Here is a 12,818-nt window from a genome sequence, read left to right as displayed (position 1 = left end):
AGCAAAGATAAGATTTAGGACTACTTTGGTAAGGTTAGATTATCTGAGAAATTCTTAAGCCATATTGTACCAGCTGTCTACTTTTCCTTTAGTTGAATCTTCAGCCAGTCCTTCAGTTAAATCTATGAGCTTGTGTTTAATGAGCCACCTATTTTTGAATCCCATCATTGGTGTGGTATTTGCCTTAGGTCTAATTTTCCCACTTGTCATAAAACACAATTTGAAGGAATAGAAAGATATTTATTTGTTCCTGGTGGGTCTGAAGAATTCTATTCATTTTCAATCAATCTGATTTTTAGAAACTGTGGAAGATATAATCACTTCACCTATGGTCCACAAGATCTTTTTCTTATTTCTTTGTTCCAATGTTCAGTACTATTTCATTTCATTTAGTTACAGTATCCAGTACCCAATGTTGAGAGAGCTACAGTCTTAGGCTGTTTTCCTTTAGGTAATCATCTTGAAACTTGTAAGTTGTATTACCTTCTTTTGGCTTTTAGCCACTTTTCCACTTTAATCATTTTTTCACTATTTTTTCCTATCTTAAGCTAATTTTCTGTTTTTTCCTGATATCCCTCTCTCTCATCTCCTTCTGTTTGATTTTTTCCCTTCCCTCTCGTTCTCTCTTTTCTTGTATTTTCTCTATTTTGTCTTTCCCCCTTCCTCCCTTTTTCCTATCTCTTTTTGTTTCTTTCACTACTCTTTTAGAGTCCTTGCTTGTAAATTTCCCTGGTAGAGTCACATATCTATGTGTGCTTGTTTGGGTACCTTTCACTAGGTTATTAGTAGCCAGATATTTCTACAAGTAATATTTTAGTACAAACAGTTTCCACCTGCTTTACTCTGTGATGTGTTTTGTCTGTCAAAGGCAGAGTTCAAAGTAAATTTGACTATTTGAGATTAAAAACAAGTACTGGAGACTTAAATGCTTTTTCTTGTTTCATTGATTATTAGAGATAAGTAGGAAAAGATGAACACATTATTTGCAGAATAAATCAGTAGAATCTCTTCAACGTCTACTAAACCATACTTCTTAGTATGATTCAAGATACTGACTTTGGATATTTCATAAATTGGGATCCAGTTCCCTTATACACCCTTATGAAAGTTATTAATAACGAATATATCTCATCCTGGTATATAATTTACCTTCCTCTGGGTTTAATTAATAGAATAATTTATTTCTATTTTTAATTTATGATTGAAAAATTAAATTTGTAGCAATACTTGGTACACTTACTTACCTTATCTATATATGACATATAAGACGCTCCTGTTTTTTAACTGCAAAAATAGTATAACATTAAATCCTGATAAGTTAAAAGACTATGCTTTTTTATTGTAATATCCACATTGTCACATTAGATAGTGAGAGGTAACATATTTTAGCCAGAAGATGTGTACACTTCCCTGTCTACAGAGTTCTCTATTGAGGAGCCAGTAAGAAGTCTAAAGTGGAAGATTTATTTTTAGTTTGCTTCTGCATATACAATAATAGCTGGTTTTTACAAAGTATTATAGCAGCAGATAAGGTAATTGTGGTCTCAGAAAAGAAGGCAAGGAAACTTCCTATTCATCTGTTTAGCATGGATCTAGATTTTATACTTCTTGACTCAGTTATTCCACCAGCTTAAGCCTAGCATCATTCTTTAATCTGGCCTGTCCTCAGATGTTGGTATTGTTTTAGTATGGCCCTGTCTCAAAACTGTTATCCCCAAACAAAAAAGCATGCAGCCAGGGTATTGTACAGAGATCACTTTACCTAGAGTTCAAAGTCAGGACTGGTAAGTAATCTCTGCTACTTACTTACTGTGTAACACTGAGAAATACTTTCTCTCCTTGCCCTTTTCTTTCTGCAGATGTAATACTGGGGATAATACCTGTCTAACAGAATTATAAGGATCAAGTGAGAGAATAAATTGCTAGAATTTAATAGCTAGCTTCTCAGTAAATATTTATACTCTATAAAGTCTTATGTTTCTACTCTAATGTAATCCTGTATCTTCCATGTCTGGAGAGTGTATACCCACCTAACTTCTAAACTTTCTGAACCTTATGTAAAATTAAAGTGAACAACTCATCCCCAGTTGTTCTGAATAAATCCAACTGTCGCATATAAGATGGAGGCTTTGGATTTTCAGAATAGAGGAGTTCACCATAAAAATCATGTTTGAAACCAATCACAGTTTTTCATCAGGATCCAGTTTTTCTCTCTTCAAACTTTTAATATAAGCCAAGGCTCTTGAACTACTTGATCACTGGCTCCTTTTGATTTGACCAATATCTTAAGTAAGTTCAACAGACATTTATTGAGAATGTACTGATTATGAAGGAGGTGGCTAAAACCTTTTTAATAAGGAACATTAACCCTCTTGACAATCTGGAGAAAGAAATTGACCCTATAATTCATTACAGTTTTAATGACAGTAGATGATTTTTCCTGGCAAAGATATGGGATGTCTATAGCTATTTCTCTAGGAACTCTGTAACTTCATTCAACCAGCTAGCCAAAGACAATTTAAGAAGAGAGTTTTAAAAGAAAAACTTCAGACAAATTAAGTTATACAGAGTTTATCTGAGCAAAGGATTCATGAATCAGGCAACATTCAGAACCAGAAAAGGTTCAGAGAGCTCTGCCCAGCAGTGAATGTAGGAAGCTTTTATAGGCCAAACAAAAGCAGATAAATCATCTGATTGGCTACAGCTAAGTAAATACCTTATTTAGCATGGTAGGATTAGTTTGCTGCCTATGATTAGCTGAATTTCAGCTGTTTGTGATTCGCTGAAACCAGGTTGTTACAAAAAATCTCCTGAATTAGGCTTTGGTTTGTTTACTAAATTACGTTGCAGTTTGTTACTAGGAACTCAGAGTAGGGGGACAGCCTTAGGCTAATGGCCTCCTGTTTGTTTAACAACAGTGTGTTGTTTAATTAATTTGTTAGTCTTCTTAAGCCATTGAATAATTTGGTCATATTGTCACCTACTCATGGAAAGATCCCTCTCATAATTGAAGATCTTAAATTTATTTATCTTTACTATGCTGTTTATAAAATTTTAAAAATATAATTTCCAGTTTATTTATTGATTACTTAGACCTGGCAAGATTACTTAGACCCAGCAAACTATGCTGGATTTTCATATCTTTTCCTGTATTTCAAACATGATATACATTTTATAGTAAGCCTTACATGCTTTAACAATTTAACATGATATCATGTAAAGGCCTATAATACCTTAACTGTAAAAGCCTGTCATGCTTTAACAATGTAACATGATATGATATTAAATATTTAAAGCATGACAGGCTTACTGTAAAAACTGAACAATAAATAAGTGTATAAAACATGTTCCCTTAACACACACATAGAATAATTTCTTACTTATTTGTTTCCAGTAAGTTCTGTTTTAGTATCTTTATATATATGTAAAGTCTAGGTCACATGAGTTTGTTAAATAATCCTGTTAGGTTATCTGTTACATAATCTGTATAATCTTATTAGATTATTGCCTAACTCACCCATTCTTATCCCAAAAGATCAGATTCATTGTCATCATATTTATATTTTCTACTTAAGCTTTTACAGTCTTTTCAAATTATCATCATTTCCCAATTTGGCCATGATTCACATTGCAAAATTATTGAGAATCATGAGCTCTTATATGCTTTCATGATCTACTATTTAGGTTTTTAATTTTTTTTTAGTTTTAATTTTAATTTTACTTTTTTTTTTTTTTTTGACGGAGTCTCACTGTGTCACCAGACTAGAGTGCAGTGGCACGATCTCAGCTCACTGCAACCTTTGCCTCCCAGGTTGAAGTTATTCTCCTGCCTCAGCCTCCTGAGTAGCTGGGACTACAGGTGCCTGCCACCACACCCAGCTATTTTTTTTTTTTTTTTTGTATTTTTTGTAGAGATGGGGTTTCACCATGTTGGCGAGGATGGTCTTGATCTCTTGACCTCATGATCTACCCGCCTTGGCCTCCCAAAGTGCTGGGAGTACAGGCGTGAGCCACCGCACCTGACCGGCTTTTAATTTTTTCTAATGACTTTCACTTCATAATGTATTCACAGTTCTCTTTCCCATTTATGTCTTTCAAATATTTTTGGAGTAGGAGACCCTAACTGCAGAAATCTTTTACAACTTGTAAACTGGGCATTGACATCACTTATATATGCCCTTCCCTGTTAGGCTTTCCTTGCATCCTTCTGTTTATTTTAATAAAAGAACATAAATATTCTCCTGTAGCAAATGATTATTTTGTTCCTTAGACATCTTTCTGTGAAAACAAAGAACAAAAAGTGTATCTCTGTCTCGATGTACATTCATGTGCTTCTGTATATACAACATACATATATTTGTTTTTATTTTCTACATGTGGATAATGCTCATCTCCTTCTATGTATCACACTCTGTTGCCCAATGACTACTGGATAAATTATTATTAACCTTAACATAATACTGGGCAAATGCATAGGTTAACCATTTATTACTTCTGATTATTGATATAAAAGATTGTAGAAAATTGATTAACAAGTAAATTTGGGATTATTTCTGAATTTTCTTTTGATTTGCTTTTACTTGAGATCCAATCTTATGTATAGATGTTTATATTTAAGGTTTAAAAATGTACAAATAGTTAGATATTGAATTTAGTAGATTTTCCCAAATGCCCATGACATAATTCCTACAAGTTTAATTTAAATTATGTTTAACAATGGCTGGGTGCAGCGGCTGACGTTTGTAGTCCTAGCACTTTGGGAGGCTGCAGCGGGCGGATCACTTGAGGTCAGGAGTTCAAGACGAGCCTGACCAACGTGGTGAAACTGCATCTCCACTAAAAATACAAAAATTAGCCAGGCATGGTGGCTGACACCTATAATCCCAGCTACTTGGGAGGCTGAGGCAGGAGAATCACTTGAACCTGGGAGGCAGCGGTTGCAGTGAGCCAAGAGCGTGCCATTGCACTCCAGCCTGGGCAACAGAGTGAGATTCCATCTCAAACAAACAAACAAACAAACAAATAAATAAATAAATAAATAAATAAAATTATATTTAACAATGGAAAGGTAAGGATTAAACTACAAATTTTGTATAATTAGAATGCATGACTCTTACTGTCTTGGGTTCTTACTTTGATTAAGCTACTTGTATTTTAAAAATTATCTTCTGAGAAAGAGTAATAGCTATTAATTGGATTAATGTATCTGGTGAGTTACTTTTAATCTTACTGTCTGATGTTAATGAGTCTAGGATTCTAAGATAGGGCTTAGTCATGGCCTTATAAAGACAGAACTCTCATAGATTGGTTACCGTTACCACATGGCAACAAATGTTTGTCAGTTGGAGCTGTCAGTCACATTGGAAATCAGGTAAAAATGAGGAAACTAAACCCATTCTTAGCCATTACTGAAACAACTGAATTTGTTTCCTCCCAGATAGTGGATTTGTAGTCATTTTCATGCAAAGAAGATATTGTAAGGTACAGTTCTTAATATTTTAGGAATGAGGTACTTAATTTTGGGTTATAATTTTTATTATTGCTTCAGAATATCATCTACCAAATTCTGTTTCCATATTCATTGGCATTTGTTTAAGCAAAGTTATAAACTCAATAATTGTTCACTAACTGTGACAAATTAAAGGGGAGAAAGGCTCTAACACCACTTTGGATTCAGAAATGTGATATTCTAAACAGAACCTCAGTAGGTCATGCAGAAAGCTCATTTCATGTTACTATTGTCAGAAGCTGCTTTTACAGAGTTTCTTCCCAGTAGTGGCTGGTAGTCTTGGAGATTATTGTAAATGTGTACTGTCAGACTTTTTCAGTCCTTACAATATTCGGATGAATTCTATGTCTTTTGGCTTATAGGGTATTTTATACTGTTTGTAACTATTTCTATATGTAATTTTTTTAATTTAGAAATATTAAGAGGTTTTCTATGATGAAAAATCAGTGTCAGAAACTCATCTTGAGCTGTCATTCAACTTAAAAAGTAAGATACCTATTGGGCACAAAAAAATAATTTGGAAAGTAAATGTATTTGTAACTACTTTTAAAATTCCTATGTTCCTGCTTTCCTCTCTAGCTAAAGAAGTAAGATTTTGGCTGGGCACAGTGGCTCAGGCCTGTAATCCCAGCACTTTGAGAGGCCAAGGCGGGAGGATCACGAGGTCAGGAGATTGAGACCATCCTGGCTAACACAGTGAAACCCTGTCTTTACTAAAAATAAAAAAAATTAAAAAAAAAAAAAAAAAAAAAAAGGCTGGGCATGGTGGCGGGCACCTGCAGTCCCTGCTACTCAGGAGGCTGAGGCAGGAGAATGGTGTGAACCTGGGAGGCGGAGCTTGCAGTGAGCCGAGATCGCTCCACCGTACTGCAGCCTTGGCGACAGAGCGACACTCCGTCTCAAAAAAAAAAAAAAAGATTTTAATGCAAATCAAGTGAAATTTTCTGTAATATGATTAAATAGTTTACATGATCTGTCTCATTAAACAAGGCCATTCTTGAGAAGGATTTCTTTCTTTCCTTTCTTTCTTTCTCTTTCTTGACGGAGTTTCACTCTTGTTGCCCAGACTGGAGTGCAGTGGCGCGATCTTGGCTCACCGCAATCTCCACTTAAGGGGTTCAAGCGATTCTCCTGCCTTAGCCTCCCAAGTAGCTGGGATTACAGGCATGTGCCACCACGCCCGGCTAATTTTGTATTTTTAGTAGAGATGGGGTTTCTCCATGTTGGTCAGGCTGGTCTTGGACTCCCGACCTCAGATGATTGATCTTCCCACCTCGCCTTTCAGTGGTGGGATTACAGGTGCGAGCCACCATGCCGGCCAGAGAAGGATTTCTAATAAAATAGGAAGCCAGATCTTTTCTTCCTATACTAGGGAGTAGATAGCATAGTATTTAAGAGAGAAAATTAGAGCCAGACTAACAGGTTTAAATCAATCTCTTTGTGACCCAGTTTATTCTGCCATAAAGTGCAGATAGTAGTAATTCTAGCTTCTTATGGTAGTTATGAGGATGAAATAAATTCATATATATGTAGACAAGTGCCTAACATATAGTAAGTGCTATATAAATATTAGATATCATTTTTATTGCACGTTACATAGCTCATATAAATGTTATCTGTTGTGATCATCGTAAGTTTTCTGCAATAGTAAAATTTCCTGGTAGTTAAAAATTATTTTAACTAAGGATTTTAATACTGTAAGCATTTAAGAGTCATCAAATTATAAAGCGAGAACACTGTTTTGTAAGCTGGTAAAGTTATTCTGTCACCTCATTCTTCATTTCTTAGAGGGAAAGACAAATATTTACCTGTTGTATATATCTACTCGTTATGAAATCCTATAAAATATTAATAAAATTGATAGAGAATATGTACAAAAGCAATTAAAAATAACTTGTTTTGGTAAAACCTGTTGGGTTTTGCTTTTTTTTAAACGGTGAATCTAGTTTGTTATTCAGTTACTAAAGTAAATTATTTCCCCCCTTCCTCCCCATTTTGAATGGAGTCGTGAATTAACATAAAATGGAGACTACATATAAACATTCAAATCACATTTAATATACATATTTTTGGAAACCTGTAACTAAGTCTACTTTTGTGTATATGACTAGAGATAACTGTGAAATAGATAAATTATATGTACGTTCCTATAAAAATTATTGTAAAATATATTTCTAGGAAATTAGGTGGTGTTTGGCTACCTTAGGAAATAATAGATATTGAGGCTGAAAAACATATTCTTTCTCTAGACCACTTATATATGAAAATAATAATTCTGTCCTGTTATGTAAAGTGTAACAACCAAAGCTGCATTTATCTTTTGGATTGGTTTTATCCTGAAGAACCAAATATGAGGAAAGGTTAATAATAAGTTTTCATTAACTTTCCATTTATAACTGAATTTAACATGTAACTTTTTATTAGCTTAATAGAAAATGGGCCTCAAAATAGCAACTAGATGAGAGGAATTTAATCATCTTGATGTATATTAATACAAACAGGTATTTTATTACCCAGCACTTTTTAAACTTCTTAATTACAGGAATTTGTAATAATAATTTGTTTTTGTTGCTATATAATCTGTAATAATGTCAAGGCACTGAAGAATTCTGAAGTGCTTAAGAGACACTGTGTCATTATTATTATGCCAATTTTATATCTTCATTAAGAGTAATGTGAAGATTTTCTGTTCTTTGAAAATTGGTAATAACCAGAAGTTCCCATTTCTTAACCATCTATGTAATCAAAAATTGGTATGAAGATTATGTCTGACAAATTGTCTTTTTTTTCCTGTTTTCCAATGGATAAACAGATACGCTTTGAAAGAGGATAGAGGGAAAGTATGATGGAGGAGATCATACTGAAGCAAAAAATATGAAGCAAAATTTAGGAGAAATGATAGGGAGAATTTTAACCAGAAATTTAACATATTGAAAACCATTAAAGAACCACTCAAGAAATTCTTTTTTTGTGAAAAGAAATTCAAGTAGTATTTCATCCTTGCTTTACAGGAAAAGTTATCAAAGTCTTGACCAGTTATCAGCAGAAGTTAGCCTTTCTCAGACTTCACTGGATCCAGGTCAGTCACAAGAAGGAGATGGAAAACAAGACACATTAAATGTAATGAGTGAAGGTAAGAAAACAAAGAACTATTTGAAAATTACTCTTTTCTTGCGCCATCTATATTTTGGTTGCAGATGATTGCCAGAGAATGATAGTGACATCTCTGTGAATCATGCTGGAAATTAAGCAGCTGTTATGATTAAAAATGGTCTGCCTTTGTGTCTTTCTGGTGTGTGTGTGTGCGTGTGTGTGTGTGTGGCTAACCTTCTCAAAACATTTATCTTTGTTACCTTCATTTACTCACTTCCTGTACTCTTTTTTTACCCCACCAATCTGGCTTTTATGTCACTTTAATAAAAGGACTTATCAAGGTAATCAGCTATTAACATATTGCAGAGAACTGCTAAAGTCAGTTCTGTCTTATTCCATTAAACTTCTCAGCAGCTTTTGACATAACTGACCACTTCCTCATTCTTGAATCACTCATGGTACTTGGTTTATTGAGTATTTTTAAAATATTCATGAACAAACATAAAAGTATTTTATTTTTTCCTATTACTGCTTTCAGATGTGCAGTATCAGCCTCTCTTCCCTTCGGGTTGCATCTTCCCACATCATTTGGTCCAATTCCCTAACTTTTCAGGCTAGTTTGAATTATATGGTCCCACTTCAGTTTCTAAGACTCAACCTATTGGTTTTAAAACCAGTCATGTGTTCGGTTCAAAGCTCTTTTCTTTCTCTCCTTCAGCATAGGTTAAAGCTGTTACTCCAGCACTTTGGATTGGATGAATTCACTGATATGATCTGGTTCTGTCTTTTATCTTTCTTTCTTTCCTCTCAGTTTACGACTTCAGGTATATATGAGAGATAGGGGAAGAAAGAGAATCCCCTACCTCAGGGGAATCTGCATTCCCTTAAGCCTCCAATTTTTACCCTGCCTTCTGTCTTGTAATAAGTATTGGCACTATAGCCATTATCCTAGATTCTATTCTTTCTCCTTAAAATTACAGTCAATTTATAAACAAGTCCTGTCAGCTCCCATATAAAACATGCTATATACATTTACTCATTATCTTCTCCATTACTACAACCTTAGTCTCTGCCACTTGGAGCAAGCTGCTTGCCCCCTCACAGTCCATTCTCCACGTAGTAATCAGTGACCTTTAAAAACTTAAATCAGAAAATATTGTAAGTCTGCTTAAAACTCTCCAATGGCTTTCAATGGCAATTAGAATAAAATCCAAACTGCTTTTCCTAGCCTCCTACTTGATCTTGTCCTTGCTAGCATCTGCCTCATTTCATACCATTCTTTTCCTTGGTCTGTGTACCATGGCAAACTGACCTAGGTATTTCTTCAGGCTGGTTCCTACCTGACTGTCTTTACACTTGCTTTTTCCACTGCCCCAAAGCTTCTTTCTTAAGGCCTTTGCGTGGTAGATTCTCTTCAAATGTCATCTTTCTAAAGAAGCTTTCACTGACTGCCATATCATAAATGGCCACCCCCATCTCCATCTCATCCCCAGCCCATCCCAGGCATGCTGTATCATACTGCCATGCATTTTATTATGATTCTTATCTGTAAACCCCCTCTGAACTGTAAGGTTCATGAGGGTAAAAATCTTATCCATCATTTTCACCAGTGTATGACTGGAGGCTGACACATGATAGGCAACTTATTACACATTTATTGATCAAGTAACCATATTATGACATAGAATGTGAGGAATAAAGTAGAAATTCATTTAACCAGCAGGCTTAGGCAGTGTAAATATTGTGTTGAACTGAATTTTCTGCTTTAAGTTGGTTGTTGAAATGTTCTCAAAAGGCCTTAATCTATTTTAACATTTCAGTACTTTTTTTAATAAATCCAATAGTAACTTGGATTCACTGCCATAATCTATAATGTGTATATTTTAAAAGCTAATTCATACTATGAATGAATTTATTTATGATTCTTCATCTAAAAGACATTTATTTAGGATTTTACTCTAATTTTTATTACAGGTATTTTGATATCAACAGGACAAGAGTAATAATGAACATTTTGACACTATAAAAACAACTGTATTGTCTTCAATAACTCAATGTTTAATAGCAGATTAAAAGTTACTTGCAGTTTCCATGACCAATTATTTAATAAAACGAGTAAAAATTAACCAAAAGTCTACCAACTGCCACCCAACAAGAAAGGGGCCCATGGTAACCATAATAGACTACAAAAAACTGGTGACCAGGAAGGAAACATGTTCTCATGATGAGTTAGTAAGATTCCTAGAATTCTCAAATCTGATTTTAAAAATTTGGGGAATTTTGGATAGCTGAGGTAATGGCAGTGATGCAGGTTTGAATCAGTATATCCTATAAAAATATAATAAAAGAGAACAAATAAAACCACACAAAACCCAAGCTTTCAGCATAAATAGCAGACACTAAATAAACAAACTTCAAATAGCCTGGGAGTAGAAAAATAAATACCAAATATAAGCAGGCTCTCATGCTCCTGTAACAAGCTGTGAGCACAGGGGTCGAGGAAAAGTTAAACTGTGCAAAAGAAGGAATTGGGATGTTTGTGGAAGGCCTGAGATTGATCAAAAATCACCTCTAGAAAGATAAAGTCAACCTTAAGTGTGAACATATGAAAACAGCATTCTGGTAAAGTACATGTGGGATGCAGAGAAGCAGTGTTAAGAAGGTAAATTTAAAGCCAGAAAAGCCATACAATAAAAACAAACAACAACAACAACATACTTTGGCACACTTATAGAAGAATTTACTTGCAGCAGCACTTCTCTGGAGGGGGCACGAGCTGTGGGGAGTCTGTCCCTTGCAGACCTCTGACCCAGCAATGGATGAATAAAGTACACTGACACACAGATATTCTGTTCTGCCAGTCCAGCTGAAGGTCCGAGCTGCTTACAGGCTGTCTGCTGAGTCTTGTGAACAGTTGTGACTGGGCCCTGATCAGCTAGTCAGAGTTGTATTTATTCAGTAAGATTAATTAACAAAAGCTTGAGTCAACACCATTAGAGGGTAATTGACATTGTGGGCTTCCTGAGTAAAAGGCACTTAAGCACCCAGGGTACATCAAAAGTTAGTCTTAAGATCACATGAGTAAACAAGCTAGCTAGATAAACTACTCTGCCTTTCTTTATTACTATTTTAATTTGTTTAAAGGTAAAGGGATCATACCACCTTTAGCCAGATCTATTACCAAAGTTATGCAAACCTCTGGCCTTCCAAGATTTGTGTCTATTTCTATAACTCTCTAATATTTTTCTCATCAGCCTGATTGAACCTCAACAGGTACTCTTAAAATTTCATAAACCATCCAAATCAAATAGCCCTTTCCATAGAAATCCTGAGGAGCAAACACACTGTCTATGCAAAACTATTTTTTTCTCTTTAAAATTGAGTATCTATTTTTTTATTTTTATTTTTTTTAGTTTTTTATTTCCATAGGTTATTGGGGAACAGGTGATGTTTGATTACATGAGTAAGTTCTTCAGTGGTGATTTGTGAGATTTTGGTGCACCCATCACCTGAGCAGTGTACACTGCACCCAGTTGTAGTCTTTTATCCCACACCCCCTTCCCACTCCTTTCCTCTGAGTCCCCAAAGTCCTTTGTGTCATTCTTATGCTTTTGCATCCTCATAGCTCAGCTGCCACTTATGAGTGAGAACATACAATGTTTGGTTTTCCATTCCTGAGTTACTTCAGTTAGAATAATAGTCTCTAATCTCATCCAGGTTGCTACAAATGCCATTAATTCATTCCTTGTTATGACTGAGTAGTATTCCATTATATATATACACCACAGTTTCTGTATCCACTTGTTGACTGATGGGCATTTGGGTTGGTTCTACCTTGCAAAATTAATTTTTAAAAATCACATAAATTGAGAACAATAATTAAGCCAATGAACTTCACCGCCCAGGAAAGCAATACTGAAGCAGGAAAAAAAAAATGTTATAAAACCATATAATTTTCATGTCCTATTAAAGTAACTTTTAAAATTGATACATAATGGATATACATATTTTGGGGGGTACATGTGATTATTTGATACTTTCATAAAGTCATTTAATTGTACTAAATATCCTCCAACAAGCAATTAGTCATAAGACAGAAACATTTCAAATTGGAAATCAAAACCTAAGAACATCAATGTCCAAGAAGAAATGATGTGTCATGTGAGGAACCCAGTGGGAGATGATTTCATTATTGGGGCGAGTCTTTCCCGTGTTG

General features: G+C 34.8%; 1 protein-coding gene across 9 annotated transcripts in view; it reads left to right on the top strand.

Annotated features, from left to right (window-relative positions):
- Window positions 1–12,818, top strand: part of RUNDC3B (RUN domain containing 3B) — a 182,891-nt gene that overhangs the window by 157,608 nt on the left and 12,465 nt on the right. For all 9 annotated transcript variants that reach the window (XM_007982295.3, XM_007982296.3, XM_007982293.3 and 6 more), the window contains one exon: window positions 8,521–8,642. In XM_007982295.3, coding sequence (XP_007980486.2) covers window positions 8,521–8,642 — 122 coding nt within the window. The remainder of the gene's footprint in view (window positions 1–8,520; window positions 8,643–12,818) is intronic.

This window comes from Chlorocebus sabaeus, chromosome 21 (genome assembly GCF_047675955.1).
Source record: "Chlorocebus sabaeus isolate Y175 chromosome 21, mChlSab1.0.hap1, whole genome shotgun sequence".
Lineage (NCBI taxonomy): Eukaryota > Metazoa > Chordata > Mammalia > Primates > Cercopithecidae > Chlorocebus > Chlorocebus sabaeus.
This window is presented reverse-complemented; position numbering and strand designations above follow the sequence as displayed.